The sequence below is a fragment of the Papilio polytes genome, unplaced genomic scaffold, assembly GCF_000836215.1.
Source record: "Papilio polytes unplaced genomic scaffold, Ppol_1.0 DF822067.1, whole genome shotgun sequence".
Lineage (NCBI taxonomy): Eukaryota > Metazoa > Arthropoda > Insecta > Lepidoptera > Papilionidae > Papilio > Papilio polytes.
Genome location: NW_013527137.1, coordinates 1,377 through 19,973, shown reverse-complemented (window position 1 = coordinate 19,973; position 18,597 = coordinate 1,377). Strand labels below are relative to the sequence as shown.

Here is an 18,597-nt window from a genome sequence, read left to right as displayed (position 1 = left end):
ATTAAACGTCGATTGACGAGAGATGGTAGTTTTAGTCATGTGACGATAGATATCGATGTTTTTATTATCGATATCGATATGGTAACTTAATGTTGTTTGACAATTATTAAAACTAAAAATTTAATACAGCTTTATCATAAAAAGTAAACATTTAAAAACTTAGTAGTGTATGTGTTACTTATACTGGGTTTCTGAAGTTTCGACTTATTTTGTCACTAGCTGTTGCTCGACTCCGCCTCTGTGAAATTTAAAAATATAGCCTATGTTACTCACTGATAACGTAGCTTTCTAATGGTGAAAGAATTTTTCTAACTGACCCAGTAGTTTTTGAGTTATTTCAATACATACAAAAAATACAAATCTTTCCTCTTTATAATATTTGTATAGATTACCTACTCATAAGGTAAACCTAAGTTTCAACGTAGTGAAACTCGAGTAATGTAGTTCGGAAATGCATTTCACGAAGTTATCGAACCAATAACATTAACGGATAGTTAAATTTAGTTCGGAAACCGGCCAAGTTAAATAAAAAGTTTAAATTTGTAAACGATCTTTAGCATATAAAATGCAATTGCATTAAAATAACGCTTCCCTCGCGATGACATCGGTTACTAAGTTACTAAGTTAAAGAGGTCAAGGGAGGCAATCTAAGTTGTCTTGAAACAATATTACGCTGCGCCCTCTGGGGACGAGCAGGGGAATCTTATTGAGTAGGGAAATAGATGCCTTGTTTGTATAATTACAGTTTCACTCCGTGTTATAAAACAAAATCTTTTCCCGCTGTCTGTATGTACATATGCTTAGATCTTCAAAACTACGTAACTTATGTTGAAGCAGTATTTTTATTAAATAAAAAATAGTGATTCAAGAGGAAGGTTTACATCATACTAATATAATAAATGCGAAAGTTTAGATGGATGTTTGTTAGAGTTTGTAGCCTAAACGACTGAACAGATTTTGATGAAATTTGGCATAGATGTAGAGGATAGTCTGGAAGAACACATAGGCTACTCATTTCTTTTTGTTTTAATCCTACACGGACGGAGTCACGAGCGAAAGTTAGTGGATAAAATAGAAAAGAAATGTATATTTTATAAATTTCTTTTCATTTATGTATTAGCATTGGACCCGTGAGAAGTCGAATAGTTTCAGTATTCTAAATTATTATATAAACATACAAATTTGATTTTCCATACACGGTGTCTTTAACACAATTTCTACAATGGTTTATCAATGAAGTTGCTAATACCTTATATTAAAATCAACGAGGAGTTGTTGTTTATTACTAGACTTTTTTTTAATAAAAGGGGGCAAACGAGCGGCGTGAACACCAAGGTGGGCAACGACGCCCATGGACATCCGCAACACCAGAGGAACTACAGATGCGTTGCCTTTGAGGAAATTGTAGGCTCGCTTTTTGAAGGACCCTAACTCGTATTGGTTTGGAAATACCGCTGAGGGCAGACCGTTCCACAACGCGGCTTTGCGGGACTGAAAGTTGACTAGCTGTTGCTCGCGATTTCGTCCACGTGTAATTAAAAAAATAATAACTATATAGCCTATGTTATTCACTGATAATGTAGCTTTTAAATGGTGAAAGAATTTTTAAAATCAGTTCAGTAGTTTTTGAGTTATTTCAATACATACAAAAATACAAATCTTTCCTCTTTATAATATTAGTATTGATTTGCCAATTAAATAGTTCAAGTAAAGATAAAACCGTTTAAATGATGGTTTCATTGCAATGTTCTGTCGAAGCGTATCCGGCGGCTATCAAGCTTCCGGTCTCGTGTCCGGCAGGAAGTGAGCGTTATTGGTCGACGGCCTACTTCCGGCGCCTCGTAACCTCTGTTACATGACGTTTAACATGACAGCTTACGCGTTAAAGCCTTTTTTATTCATGTTTTAGAGGAAACACTAATTAATTTAAAATGTTCAATTTTTCAATTCTTTCTCCAATGAGAAGAAATAAATCTTACTAGTATTATAAATGCGAAAATTTAGATGGATGTTTGTTAGAGTTTGTAGCCTAAACGGCTGAACGGATTTCGATGAAATTTGGCATATATATAGAGGGTAGTCTGGAAGAATCTGGCTACTGACTTATTTAATTCCACGCGAACGGACTGGCAGGCGAAATCTTGTTTACTGATAAATGCAAAAGTTTAGATAGATATATGTTTTTTTTTTGAGTTTGTAGTCCTAACTGGTGAGTGGATCTCGATGACAATTGGCATATATGTAGAGGGTAGTCTGGAAAAACACATCATAGGTTACTTTTCTTTGATACGCTTGCTAGTTATCTAATAAAATATTAAACGATCTAGCCATATAGGCTGCAGAAAACAACTGCAGTGTTTTTACAATTTCCCTGGGTATATTACAAACCGACGTACGTAATCTAGTAACAGGTACAATGTAACATACTGTGACTATGTTATTCAACATAATTTGAAGTACATAATGCTTGAGTTCACTTAGTAAACATACGAAAGTAGCTTAATTATTATGAGCTTTGCGAGCGTCCGTCGACCTCTTGAATAATTTAAAAGCTTACTCAGTATCAGTTGAAAGCGGTTTGTATTTAAAAACAACCACAACTTATTTATAAAGAGTTGTTTCAGACGTCTCTAGTGTTAATTTATAAATCTATACTATTATAATAAAGCGTAAACACACACTTCTTTGTTGCCTAAGTTGTAAGCAATTACACCATATTTTTGAATGATTCTTTTTTTAATAAAAAGCCCTACACTTACATCACGCTTTAGGCTACATATTTACGCTCTTAAACTTAGGGAGTAAATATTTTGAATAAAAGCCCTAATGACAGAGACCATAAGTTGCTGCCAACATCAAGGAACCAAGATTGCCAAGGTTTGTCATGTCATTTTGACATTTGCTATTGATAATTTGACAAATGTTGACAATAAAATAAAATTTTCATAATTTCATGCGGATGAAGTCGCACGGAAACAGCTTGTAACTAAATTGAATTGCTAAACAATCGACAATCGCATTACTGTTCGATTGTCGATTGTTTAGCAATTCAACCGTCTAGTTGCACAACTAACGAGTAGTGTACCTCATATAAGCTCATAGACATCGAAGTGACTAAACAATTGTTCGATAGTTTAATCCAAAGTGTGTGCTTTCTGAATATTCAGAAAAATCTACGCACGTCATGGGGCCCGCCGTCTACAACCGCCTGCCGGACCACGTCACAGTGGCTACCAGCCTCGCGTCATTTAAAAATAAACTTAGGTCATGGCTAATACAAAAAGCCTTCTATAGTTTCGAAGAATTTTTGCTTCCATGATTGTTTTATGTACCCAATTCTTATTCAGTCATTTTTAATATTTGTAAAGTTTTTTTTTTTTTTAAATTATGACTTGTAATTCGATTACAATAAAATGTTTGTATTTGTATTCTACAAGATTTACGCTTTGTTTTGTATATTCTCGATATTACCTTTATCTCAACACAAACTCGTCAAAGGACAGATTCGATAAAGCGATTTTCTGATAACAACGTATACGACCGCTTTAAGAGTTACCTTTAATGCAATATCCGACCGCATGGTGGCGCTGATGAGCTTCGAGGTTGTTCGGTTTCCACTGAGTTCTGTTCAGAGATAATGTTCTTTACGATTTTGCCAGTAAAAGCCACAGTTAATATTTTAGATGGATGGATGTTAGAGTTTGTAGACCACTGAACGGATCTCGATGATTGTCATAGATGTTTACAGTGGTAGAGCCCGCTTTAACAACTTCGCACGAATGGGTCGGCTTGCCCAGTGCAATACCACGACCACACAGAAAACAGGCGTCAAGTGGAAACAATTCCACGTTTCGTCTGATGAGTGTGGTGCCACAGGCCTAATCTTACTCCCTTTCCCTTTCCACCCTTTTCTTAAGAGGAAAGGATGGGAAGGAAAAGTGGATTTGACAGTGGAAGAGACGCATAGGACGGGGAAATGTCCTCTTTATGTGCGTCTCCTCTACCGTCAATTAAGGGTAGACAACGCATCTGCAATTGCGGATATTTAAGGGCAGCGACATTCCATTTTGGCGGATTCAGGTGGTCGCTTGCTTGTTTGCCACCTTATGTTATAAAAAAAAATGTACAGGACAGTCTAGAAGAACACATAGGCTACTTACTTTTGTTTTTTAATTCCAAGCGTGCATTTCAGGTGAAATAAATGTGTATTTAAAATATCGTCATACTTGTATAGTACCGTCTCTGTTTTATTTCATACAGTGTGAGAGGGATAGCAACATTATACTCGTAGTCTAGATGTTATGACATCAAAGAATCTTATCCTGAAATTAATTCTTATATTTTTGAGGCAAAAAGAAAAGTCCGTACGTGACTTCTTCGCTGTATTAAAGCTCTTTCGTAATTTACCCACCAGTCCGCCCACTCAGGTAGTATAGTGATGTGATCGTATTACATCGATATCGATAAAATAATTATTTCTAATTTCAAATTTCATTTCGTTTAATAGTTACTTAAACAGTCTCTGTAAGAGATTTTATCGACTTATTAATAACTTTACTGGCTTATAAGAATAAGATTAATAAAGCTTAGTTTCTTATTTAACAAGTATGTACATACATAATACAAATTTTGCTTAGAAGTCGATATTAACTATTTTATGCTACGACTAGCTTTCACACGCGACTCCGTCCGCGCGGAATAAAAAAAAAAGCACGTAGCCTATGTGTTCTTCCAGACTATCCTCTATATCTATGCCAAATTTCATCGAGATCCCTTCAGCCGTTTAGGCTACAAATTCTAACAAACATCCATCCATCCATCTAAACTTTCGCATTTATAATATTAGTAAGATTACAGCAGAAAAGTTACTTCATAATCCTGTAAAAGGTACCGGAACGAATATTTCGAATATTTACGGCGTTTTTAGAAATACCGATAAGTTCGTTCCCATCTCTAAAACTCCGTTGAAAGGGAAAACAGTCAAATTTTTTGTATTGATATACTTGCGTGTTTCTTGCTTATGTAAAGTAGATGGGAAATTCCATCCAGGCTGTAACATCCCGTGGGAACTGCGTGACTCATCGCTTACGAGGGTCCAGGTTCGACCCTGTATTAATATTTACTACCTATCGCCTCCGCCCGCGGCTCCGTTTGCGTGAAATTAAAAAGAAATTAAAATTAGTAGCCTATTTGTTCTAGAGCATCCTCCACATCTATACCAAGTTTTATCGAGATCCATTTAACAAAGGTAGAGCCCGCTTTAACATCTTCGCACTGCAGGGCCGGCACGCCCGGTGTAATACCACGACCACACAGAAGACAGGCGTGAAGTGGACGCAATTCTGCGTTTTGTCTGATGAGTGTGTTGCCGGAGGCCCAATTTTAGTCCCTTTCCCGTCCTACCTTTTTCTTATAAGGATTGGATGGGAAAGTGGATTTGACGGTGGGGGAGACGCGTAGGAAGGGGAAATATCCTCTTTATGTGCGTCTCCTCTTCAATCAATTTAGGGTAGGCAACGCATCTGCAATTGTGGATGTTTATGGGCAGCGATCGCTTTCCATTTCGGTGGATTCAGGTGGCCGCTTGCTCGTTTGCCACCTTTTTGTATAAAAAAAGTCGTTCAAGGTACAAACACACACAAACATCCATCCATCAATCACTAAACAAAGTTAGTTACTTTGGAAAACACTTAATAAAGAAATGCTGCTCATTTCTTTTTTATTTTAAGAGCGTACTCACAACTGACTAAACTATCGCACAACTGTTTAGTCTAACTTTGATTCCTATGAGCTTAGGAGGTGGCCACTACTCGATTTTTAGTTGTGCAACTAAATATATGAAGGTTGCGAAACAATCGACAATCGAACAACAGTTTTCCGATAGTTAAAGGTGTGTTTAGAAAAAGTTAGGTTTCCTTAGTATCCCGTGAATCCAGGACAGGTCATTACTTCATTAGTCCTATGCCTTGGGTGACGTCAAACGCAACGGTAACCGGTTTACGGTAATAACCGCGCGGATCGGATATTGAGTTACGATTCTCGCCTCGGCTTTTAGTGATGCCCTCGACTCCGCGATATCGAGTTATCGACAAATTTAATTATCGATGTATTGAATTATTTTTATTTGATATTCAATTTATTATCGTATGATAAGAGAGATACTATGCTGTGATTTATTGCTTCTCAATCTATCTATATATAATTATCTGTACTAATATAATAAAGAGGAAAGATTTATATTTATATATGTATTGAAATAACTCAAAAACTACTGGGCCAATTTAAAAAAAAAATTCACGCTTGGAAAGGTAATTTATCTGTGAGTAACATAGCCTATATTTTTTAAATTCTCGCGGGCGAAGTCGCAAACAGCGAGTATTATTATAAAGAGGAAAGATTTGTCGATACTAAACCGATTTATGAATTTCTTGCACCAAAAGCTATGTTATCACTGAGTAACATAGAATACGTTTTTATTATTTTTTTAATTTCATGCCAGCAAAGTCGCGAGCAACAGCTTGTGAATAATATTTGATTTCGTTATAACAGAAAAAATATACTTACAGGCAAAATTTTATCCCTATTTCTTAATTTACTTGTTCAATCTTTAAAACTATTTAATACTGGCTTTCGCCCGCGACTCTGTTCGCGTGAAATAAAAAAAAACAAAAATGATTAGCCTATGTGTTCTTCCAGACTATCCTCTACATCTATGCCCAATTTCTTTTAAATCGGTTCAGCAGTCTAGGCTACAAACTCTAACAAACATCCATCTAAACTTTCGCATTTATAATATTAGTAAAATTCCTTTCGTTGTCTAAAAACATAGAACATAAAAACTGAATAAAAATTGGTTATGCTTGTTGTACAACAGATTAAACACATCTAATCTCATCTTAGAAAATAATGGACAGAAGTGGAGAGGTTTACTGGACCAGGCCCAGGCCCACCCGCGGCTGTAGTGCCTCAGAAGAAGAATCTTATCTTACTAATATTATAAATGCGAAAGTTCAGCTGGATGTTTGTTTCAGTTTGTAGCCTAAACGGCTGAACGGATTTCAATGAAATTTGTTATGCATGTAGAGAATAGTCTGGAAAGACACATAGACTACATATTTTCTTTTAATTCCCCGCGGACGAAAGCTAGTATAAAATAGTTTTTTTTTTAATAATTTTAAGTTTTATAATAGAAAAAGCTTACAAATAGTTTGCAATTAAATAATACGTAACACCCTAATATAAACGTCACATTTACAACCCCATCCGCATAAGGGTTTAAGGGCTCACAAGGGTCCTCGTCCCTAGGGTCAAGGTCATGTCAAGGACATACATCTAGCTCAATTGTTATTTGTAGACCTTTGACTCGATTTTCTTAGTTTTTCTGATGTAACATTTATAATTCTATTTCAGGTTTCTCTGAAAATGAACGAGATGCTTTAGTATAAATATGAAACGTTCTATTGTTAATTTATAGATTTTAAATGACAGAGAAAAAAATATTCAATCGTCAAGAAAAAGTAAAAATTCGCTGTTACTTTGATTCAGATTTTATGATACGTAGAAATGTAGTAAATACGTAAGTAAAAATATTTGAATATTAAATAACATTTTTACTAAAATTGACATATTAAATGTTCAAATAATAATTGCAAAAAACTAAAACGTTAGAGGCGCTTTTAATAATTTTCCTAATAATAAAGTAAACAAGCGATTGCTCGCGACTTCGTCCACATGAAATAAAAACTATTGATCAGAATTATATAGTTCCAATAGCATTTATAATCTAAATTAAATTCTCTTGATGATAGACACATTTATTTGGATAAGGATTCATACCGAACACGAGTAATAGCGTTGAAAGTTGGGTATAGATTTCGATCGGTACCAATGAAAAAAGTGGTTATTGTGCGACAACCTTAATAGATAGATATATGCTATTCCGGACTTCAATTTAGCAAATTTAAAGGGCTACAATTCTCCCATACATCATTTTAATGTAAGTCTTATAGTTTAGGCTGCGTTAGCAAAGAAAGCAAAAATGAGATTTTGAGCTAAACTATTGAACTACGTCGTAGTCTTTAACACCAAAAATCAAACAAAAAAATGGAACCCACCTGCAAGCATTACCTTTCGGATAAAAAAATAATTATTAAAATCGGCCTACTAGCGGTGGAGTTATGCCGTATCACATATAAAAAAAATAAAAAACATACGGATGAATTGAGTACCTCTTTCTTTTGGGAATTCGCTCAAAAAGAACAATAAAATATAGCCTATGTTACTCACTGATTTCGCTTATTAATTGTGAAAGAATTTTTGAACTCAATCGAGTAGTTTTTAAATTATTTCAATACGTACAAAATACAAAAAAATACAAATCTTTCCTCTTTACAATATTAGTATAGGCATTACTAACATTTTCACTCGATTTTTTCCTTTTATTTAACTATCTAAAAATAGTTGTCGTTAAGTAGCACTATTGAATACAAACGATTTATTTAACTGATCCGGACAAATTGCCAACCCTAAAGTTTTAATCCGGTTCGAACCGGTTTCGGCACGTTCTATCCGCCCTAAACCGGTTCGTAACGCCGAAACGTACCGTCGTTATTCGAGATTAGCTCTTAAGCCTATCGTGTTAGCGAGCATTATCGGATACTTCACACGTTTGTTATGTAAACTGAAAGGAATTGAATGAAAAAATACAATTTTAAGTACTCAATGGGATATTACGTCATATTTTTCACATTCAAAGACATTGCCCCTGTTCCAAAACAATCATTTTTATTACAGACGAGCTGTTTCCATGCGGCTTTACCCGCATATGATCATAAAAAAACTTTATTTTATCGACAACTAAATAGTGTGTGTTTACGCTTCATTATATTAGTATAGATTTTATTAGTAAATTAAAATAATCTGTACTAATATTATAAAGAGGAGAGATTTGTGTTTTTGTATGCATTGTATTGGCTCGGGGGCTGCTGGGCCGATTTCAAATTCTTTAACCGTTGAAAAACGCGTTTGTGAGTAAAATAGTCTAATTATCTTTATTATTTTTATATGTTATAAATTAAGCGACCAGATACATAAATCTTGTAGGGTTTCTGTACCACTTATAACATTTCTTTATTGTACGTTTTAAATTTATGTTTTTGTCCAATAAATAAAAATAGATAGATTAAATTTCAATATACGGATCTTCAGTACCTTACATTTCTATACATCTAATAATAAAGAAGAAAGATTTATGTTTTTATTGTATGTTTTGACATAACTAAAAAAACTACTGGGCCCGCTACTACGCTACGTTATCAGTAACATGGGCATGTTTATTATTTTTTTAATTTCACGTAAAGTCGCGAGCAACAGCTAGTATTTTACACAACAAACAAACAAATAATAAGATGTCGTTAAATATATAAAACTGCAGCTGTTCCACCAACATCTACGATGAACAGGTGTCGTAAAGGGTTAAGACATCTGTAAATCAAGCACCCTCCGCCCGGGGGGTGTTAGTGTTGGGTAAACATCGATATCGATAAAAATCTTCCTGTTTATAGACACGAAATTAATAGTAAATTTATAACCCAATAAAAAAGTTATGTTTTAGTGAAAGTTTTATCGATACTTTAGGCATAAATTCTTATATAGTTAAAAAAAACTAAATATTTACTCATAATATTAAAATAAAAAATAAAATAAAAACCCTTTATTGGACTAAAAAATTGACAAAACTCATTGGGATTCTGTCTCCTGAACTAATTGAACAACTATTTTTCAGGAGACAGGACCTGCTGTTATACATTATCACATAATATAGTGTATTCATAATATTAATAATAAAGTGTATATGCTTAATTCTTATTGTTTAATTCAAACAACTTAATGTTAAGAAACATACTTAAATTTTAATTTAATTTATCGATAACACAGAACAATCAGTCCCATCACTAAATCTGTAGAAGACGTTTTATTTAAGTGGAAAGCTTTCAAACGGGAACAATATCGCATCGCAATAATAGAGAGAAAGAATCGCTTTTAGTGGTCGCTCTTTCACACGTGTAATTCTAGAATGTTCTGAGTTTTAACTAAAGAACTATATATTTATAGTAGTCCCTTAAAAGTGTCAATATATGAAAAAAAATATATAACAAGCGAGCGACCACCTGAATCCGCCTTAACACTGCGGCAAGTAAAACCACAATTCTTCATATGGTGCGGCGGCGGGCCAAAATGCGCCCCCAATATTTCCGCCAGCGTGGCCGGTCTTTTTAGACCCACCAGTACTGGGATACCTTAAATTGGTATAACTTTGTAGCAACATAATGTATACATTTTATGTATACACCTGAGACAATTGTTTCGCACTACCGATAGGGACATAGTTCTCTTCTTCCGCATCAGCTTAAGTACTGCGCCAGGCCGATATCGGCCTGTTACACAGTGAGTTAACGGCAAAACGACCGTTGCGATTAGACATCCGCAATTGTAAACGCGTTGCCTATTCTTAATCGACGGAGATGCACTTAAAGGGGATATTTCCCCTTCTTATACATCTCCTCTACCATCATTCACTTTCCTTTCCCATCGTATCCTTATACGTAAATGTTGAGAAGGGTATGGGACTAATATAAGCCTCCGGCACTCAATAAAGTGTACGCTGGATTGCTTCCACTTCCCGTCTTCTGTGTGGTTGTGGTGTTGGGAGTAATCCCTATAATGAGAACATAAAGCGAGCTCTACCACTGTTAAAGTGTAAAAAAAATCTACTATTATTTTTATCTAAAAAAAAGATACTGTTCTCAAATACTTGATAACAGTTATTTTAATAGCAGCCCCCTTATCAGTTTTGAAACAGACAAATTAGTTAAATAAAACTGTTTAAATGCCATAACAAAGCATATCTTCGATTGACCTTTCTAGATAAAGAACCTCGTATAGTTGTAAATAATATTTAAAACGTCCAATGAATTATCACGAATTTAAAACAGTTAAGAGCGCACGCAATTTTTTTTTTATAATACAAGGTGGCAAACGAGCAAGCGGCCTGAATCCACCGAAATGGAAAGCGACCGCTGCCCATAAACATCCGCAATTCCAGTGTGCCTACCCTTAACTGACGTAGGAGTCGCACATAAAGAGAACATTTCCCCCTATTCATCTCTTCCACCATCAAATCCAGTTTTCCTTCTTATCCTATCTTCTTTAAAATAGGGTGGAAAGGGAAAGGAACTAAAATTAGGCCTCCGGCACCACACTCATCAGACGAAACGAGGAATTGCTGTTCACGCCTGTTTTCTGTGTGGTCGTGATATTACTCCGGGAGAGCCGGCCCATTCGTGCGAAGATGTTAAAGCGGGCTCTACCACTGTTAATACTCGCAAAGCAATACTAGATTTCGTAAGTCTATGTCTTCTTCCGGACTATTTTCTACAACTATGCCTTTCATCGATATCCGTACAGCAGTTTAGGCTACTCAAACATCCATCTAAACTTTCGCATTTAGATGATTAAGAAGTGAGTTTGATAGCGAGGTCATCTGCTTTGAACTTTTACGGGCGCACCTCTGACTATACTATTGCATAATAGCTGTGCGATTGTCGATTGTTTTGCAGGCCATTCAACTGTTTAGTTACACAACCAAAAATCGAGTAGTGTTCACCTCCATATAACCTCATAGATTTCAACGCACGACTAAACAGTTGTCGGATAACAATAATTATATATTTTTTTAATTGTCTCTTTTGCATACATTTCATGGAAGTTTTGGCTCCTGTAGGTTGCCATGTGTCACATAAGCCAATTTCTTTTCATTGCAATTCAATAATGGATAGTTTAGTCAAATTTTCATTTTCATTTTCATCTTCGCACTGTAGGGCCGGCTCGCCCGGTGTAATACCACGACCACACAGGAAACAGGCGTGAACAGCAATTCCGCGTTTTGTCTGTTGAGTGTGTTACCGGAGGCCTAATTTTAGTTCCTTTCCCTTTCCACTCTTTCCTTAATAGGAAAGGATGGGAAGGAAAAGTGGATTTGACGGTGGAGGAGACGCATAGGAAGGGGAAATATCCTCTTTATGTGCGTCTCCTCCTCCAGTTAAGGGTAGGCAACGCAGCTGCAATTGCGGATGTTTATGGGCAGCGGTCGCTTTCCATTTCGGCCGCTTGCTCGTTTGCCACTTCATATTATAAAAAAAATCATTATTAAAAATCATATTATATAAAAGTAATCACAGATACTCAAGACAACCTTGACAAAGTAGCGATGGCAGATAGAAATGTCGACGACTGCATCTATGAACCTCTTCGATGTTGTATTTCGTAAATCGCTTAGCGATTAAAACATTAATTATCGAAAATTTACATCGCTTTATGTACTTCAGACCTTATTTCCTCGTACAACGCCACGCTTATAAAGTCACAGTTTTTTTTTTTTTTTTGTCAATTTATAGCAATTAGTTATGTTTATGCATGCTTATCAAAAATGATATTATTAAGGCGGTAATACACATGCCAGTAACATTAATAAAACTTTATAGTAGACCTGTTGGTACAAAACTTCGTACTCCTCGAAGTCACTCAACTAAGAGGGACGTAATCACAATCCATCTTCTATCTATATCTATACATGTAATAAAATTGGAGTGTCTGTTATATAAAAAAATACCAGATTTCGGGAAGATGATGTATTTGCGTTGCTGATAACTCGCATTTAAAAAAATGTCTGTCCGCAAGCCGCATTTGTTTGACTTTCACTGGAGGGTAGTTGACGTAGACGGGCATATTATAGGCTACTTTTTTTTTTAATTCCGCGCTATCAAAATAGCGACTGGAGCCCTATCTCTGGAACGGGTGGACCAATTTGTATGGGACTTTGACTGGAACGTAGCTGGTAAAAGGTAGACGCACAAGGGAATGTTCTGTGCTAACGAAGATTGCGGGGACATCTCGTATTAACACATATTACTACTACTGACATACCTGGTTAGCGTTCACATGTAGCTGGTACATGCCAATATCTGGCGTACAAATGTGCCACTTGTATTCCCAGCCTTATTTTCTCTATATCTTTGTAAGCGTTACGTATCCGTATCGAGTAATCTTGTGCAGTGGTCGTTTTCAACATGGTGTATTTTTTAATTATTATAACGGTTTTACTTACAATTTTTCAATACTTTACCAGAAATTTCGATTATTGGAAGAAGCGAAAAGTTATCGGACCCAAACCGGTGCCATTATTCGGTAATATAATTGACTCCGTATTACGAAGAAAGCCTCAAGTAATGGTTTACAAAAGCATCTACGAATCATATCCAAATGAAAAACTTGTCGGAATTTACAGAACGACGACCCCGTCTTTATTGATACGAGATTTGGATTTAATAAAGCATGTGTTAATCAAAGATTTCGATACATTCGCTGATAGAGGAGTCGAATTCAGCATCGAAGGTCTAGGAGCGAACATATTCCATGCTGACGGTGACAGGTGGAAAGCGTTAAGAAACCGTTTCACGCCTCTCTTCACTTCCGGAAAGCTTAAAAACATGTTGCCTTTAATGTTACAATCTGGAGACAAGTTTATGAAACACGTAGATGATGTAATTAAAAAAGAAACTGAACAATCTATTCATGATTTAGTTCAGAAATATACTATAGCTAATATAGTAGCCTGTGCGTTTGGTATTGACATAAACGAAGATATGTTGAAAACACTAGAAGATATGGACAAATATATAATAACTGTAAACTACAGCGCAGAGCTTGACATGATGTATCCAGGTATATTAAAAAAGCTAAACAGTTCTCTATTCCCGAAGGTGGTAAGTAAATTCTTTGACAAACTAACGAAAGACGTAATCCAACTGAGAGGAGGGAAGCCAACAAATAAGAAGGATTTGATTGATTTAATACTTGAATTAAGACAGAAGAAAACAATTGAAGCATCAAAGAAATATAACAAAGAAGATGTGAAATATCTTGAATTAACAGAGAGTGTGATATCAGCCCAGATATTTATCTTCTATATGGCTGGCTATGAGACCAGTGCTACAACAATATCCTATTTATTTTACGAAATAGCAAAAAACCCTGAAATACAAGAGAAACTTATCAAAGAAATAGATGACGTTCTTTCCCGTCATAATGGTATAACCTATGATTGTTTAAACGAAATGATTTATTTGAACAAAGTATTTAATGAGACTTTAAGGAAATATCCAGTTGGAGATTTTATGCAACGCAACGCTAACACAGATTATAAATTCCCAGGAACTGAAATCACTATTAAGAAAGGGAAAACAGTTATTATATCAACATGGGGAATCCATAACGACCCTAAATATTATCCAGAACCAGAAAAATTTGACCCTGAACGTTTTAATATGGATAATATGAAAACTAGACATCATTGTGCGTATATACCATTCAGTGCTGGTCCTAGAAATTGCATCGGTAGGTACATTTTTGTACTTAGTTCTTGTTTTGTCTTTAAAACCTAGAAATATGTAGACATAGACGTAGTCTACATAACCATCCAAGCAAACACACATGCATCAGCTACCTATTGTGTCACATAAAATAATTAGCTATACTAATATTATAAAGAGGAAAAATCTGAGTTTTTACACATTTGTATTGAAATAACTCAAAAACTACTGGGTTGATTTAAAAAATTCTTTCACCGTTAGAAAGGTAATTTATCTGTGAGTAACATAGGCTATATATATTTTCCACGCGGAAGAAGTCGGGAGCAACAGCTAGTAAATAATGTGTTGTGTTGCGCTACACCGGTACTGTACCGATTCCTTAACAATACAAAGGTAAAGGAAAAAGAAAAATATAGGGAATTTAAGGCAAGTTGATGATAAAATTGCTTAATTTATTTAGATAGTAGCTTATGCCCGCGAATCCGTTCGTGTGGAATTTAAAAAATAAACAATTGCAATTAGTCTATGTGTTCTTCCAGACTCTCCTCTACACCTATCCCAATTTTCATCCAAATCCGTTCAGGCGTTTAGGCTACAAACTCTAAGAAACATTTTCGAAACGGATTTCGATGAAATTTGGGATAGGTGTACAGGAGAGTTTGGAAGAACACATAGGCTTGCATTTGTTTATTTCTTATTTCTTGGCGGACGGAGTCGCTTGCGAAAGCTAGTTTATAATATTAGTATGATCAAAGTTTTATTACGTTTTTCAGGTATGAGGTTCGCGAAGTTGCAGTCCCTAGTTTGCATAGTAAGGTTCTTATCAAAATTCCGCGTTGAACCATCAGAAAAGACACCTTTAGAATTTAAATATGACCCGATGCGTCTTTTCGTCCTCCCTAAAGGTGGTATTCATGTGAATGTTATACGCAGATAACCTGGTATTTTTTACGTATGATTATTTGGATTATTCCCAACTGTCACCCTCTTTGTCCCCACGTGGGAATGAGAGTAAAAAGTTTCATCCGTCCCAACTTTTGCTATGAGAGGACGGTTGGAACTTATTTTATTTCTTAACGGTTCCATGTCACTTTATTGGTGATAGTGGGACTAAAAGGTGGGACGGATGAAACGTTTTATTCTCACGTGGGGACAGAGCGGGTGACAGTTGGGAATAATCCGGTTATTTTATATAAATAAATTAAAAATCTAATTTAAATGAATTGTTTTTATTTTTAATAATGACAACCCAAAATTGAAAACATTTTAATTAAAAAACAAAAATCACGACTATCTAGTTTGTGAATAGCGCCATCTATTAGCCGATTTGTAAAACGAAAATTTAAATCTATACTAACATAATAAAGCATACACACACTACTTTAATCTCAACATTTTCTGAACAATACTCTCTTTAATAAAAAGCCCTACACTTACGACACGCTTTAGGCTATTTATTTTCAGGCTATTAAACTTAGGGGCTAAATATATTAGAAAAAAACCGGCTTGTGGAAAAGAGACTGTAAGCTTCTGCCAACATGAAGGAAGCAAGGTTATTATGGTAACGGTAATTTAAACATTTGTAATTGAGGATTTCTAAAAAAAAGTTTTTATAATTTTATGCGGAGAAGCCGCAGTAATAATGTGGTAACATTTTCATGTTTAATAATATTAAAAATATAGTTTTTTGAAAACTAAATACTGAAGGGTTTGTATTTTTGACCGACTTCCCAAAAGAAGGAGGTATTCAATTCGTCTGTATGTTTTTTTATGTGTGTTACGGCATAACTCCGCCGCTAGTGGAGCGATTTTGATAATTCTTTTTTTTATCCAAAAGGTAGTGCTAGAGTCAAGGACTACGACGTAGTTAAATAGTTTAGCTTAAAATCGCGTGACGAAATTTAGGGTCATTTTTGTTTTCTTTGCTTACGTAGCCTAAACTATAAGACTTACATAAAAATGATGTATGGAAGAATTGTAACCCTTTAAATTTTTCATGGAAGCATGTGTGCAAACACAGAAACTTTTAAACTCTTTGTATCGTATAACTGACGATTTATTCGACGATTTTAAAAGAACTAGGTTAAAAGGTTGAACCCTTTTATGTCCAGAGCTTTGTTATGAAAACGTACAGAAACATTCTACGCTAGTGTTTGTACAAGGTACCCGCTTTAACATCGAAGGCTTGAAATGGAAGCGATTCCGTGACTCGTGAATCGTGTTAACAGTCTAATTTTTGTCAAAGTAGATTCAATACTTAAACGTTAATATACCTTCAATTGTCAATTGTTATGGTAAAAATGTAGAAAGCCTTACGTAGAAATATCACTGCATACCTTGACTGACACCGACATCAAAGTCATAATTGTACAATATAGACATAACAGCTACAATAAGGGAGGTTACTATTTTCGAGGAATTATTTCGTTACTTTTTAGTGTACTGTTTTTTTTGGAGAACATTTTGTTTGGAATTCGTTTTTTTTTTTCATTATAATCTTCTATCCTTTTCGTCAAAGGGAAAGGAGTAAATTTTGTTTAGGATGTGCATAGGAGAAATTATTTCTTTCCTTCTACAAATGCAGTCTATTCAGTTCGCTTCGCTATTTTAGCGAATTCAGGTCATTTTTTCTATCAGAAAAATAATCTATTTCGTCTTTGTTTCAGATATATCGACTTATACAACATTGGGCGTTATATTCAATCACAATCACTCACCGGGTCGGATAAATTAGTCGGACTATAATTAATGAGTGATGTTTGGCAGCTCAATGTTAAATGGTTATGTTATAAAGTGGTCAAAGTGTTTGTGAGATGCGAGACGGTTCTGTACCCGGGCCCAGCACTGGGTCTAACGAGCAAGCTTATGACAAGGATTTCGAAGGTAAGATGACAGTTGGCTTAATGGCATATTGACAGTCATAGGTTGGAGTACAATGGTTATACGTGGGAAGAACCAAACGTTTTTTTATAATATAAGGTAGCAAACGAGCAAGCGGCCACCTGAATCCACCTAAAAGCGACCGCTGCACATAAACATCCGCAATTGCAGATGCGTTGCCTACCCTTGATTGGAGACGCACATAAAGAGGACATTTCCCCTTCCTATGCGTCTCCTCCACCGTCAAATCCACTTTTCCTTCCCATCCTTCCCTCTTAAGAAAAGGGTGGTAAAGAGAAAGGGACTTAAATTAGGCCTCCGGCACCACACTCATCAGACGAAACGCGGAATTGCTTTCCACGTCTGTTTTCTGTGTGGTGTTCACTTATCATAATTCTCGCCCGTGACTGTCCTCGCAGAATTAAAAACATAAGTAAGTAGCCTTGTTCGTCCAGACTGTGTTCTCATCTATCTGTGTTGACATCTATGGCAAGTTTCATCCAGTTAAATTTAACTGTTTAGACTACAAACTCTAACAATGATCCATCAAACCTTTCGCATTTATAATCTTACTAATATTATCTTAAAGATAAGATATTAGTAAGAACTAATATTATAAATTTAAAGGTTCAGATGAATGTTTGTTAGAGTTTGTAGCCTAAACGGATGAACGGATTTCGATGAAATTTGGCATACATGTAGAGGATAGTCTGGAAGAACACATAGGCTATTCACTTTTGTTTTTTTTCATTACACGCCTACGGAGTCGCGGGCAAAAGCTAGTTTTAAGTATAAAGTATGACTAGTTCCGCCCGTAATTATTTTCGCGCGAAATTTTGAAGAACGTAAGTAAGTAGCTATGTTTTCTTCCAGTTTCTTCTTCTTCCAGTTATTCTACATGTATGACAAAATTTAATCGAGATCCGTTCAGCAGTTTAGGCTACAAACACACACCCATCCATACAAACTTTCGTAGGCCAGGCTTTGTAAGAGAGCACACATTTATCTAAACTACAACTGTTAAGACGCGCTTTGATTCCTATGAGGTTATATGGAGGTACACTCCTCGATTTTTAGTTGTGCAACTAAATAGTTGAATTGCGAAACAATTGACAATCGAACAGTTGTACGATAGATTAGGAAAAGGCTTACTAGATTACTAGCGCTTGTTAGTGTTCAAATGCCAGTTGTTGACTAGTATTTTTGAGCGCTACTGTCCAACTGTTTTGGCCAAGTGTCAGCCAAACGCTAACCTAAATATCTTTTTACACGAAATATATTGTCATAT

At 35.5% G+C, this 18,597-nt stretch overlaps 1 protein-coding gene across 1 annotated transcript; it reads left to right on the top strand.

Annotated features, from left to right (window-relative positions):
- The first annotated feature begins 13,108 nt into the window (after positions 1-13,108).
- On the top strand, positions 13,109-15,453 carry LOC106107032 (cytochrome P450 6B1-like). Its single transcript, XM_013287711.1, has 2 exons — positions 13,109-14,454; positions 15,203-15,453. Exons 1-2 carry the CDS (start codon positions 13,128-13,130, stop codon positions 15,364-15,366), a joined length of 1,491 nt encoding a protein of 496 aa, XP_013143165.1. The 5' UTR covers positions 13,109-13,127; the 3' UTR covers positions 15,367-15,453.
- The last annotated feature ends 3,144 nt before the right edge of the window (positions 15,454-18,597 follow it).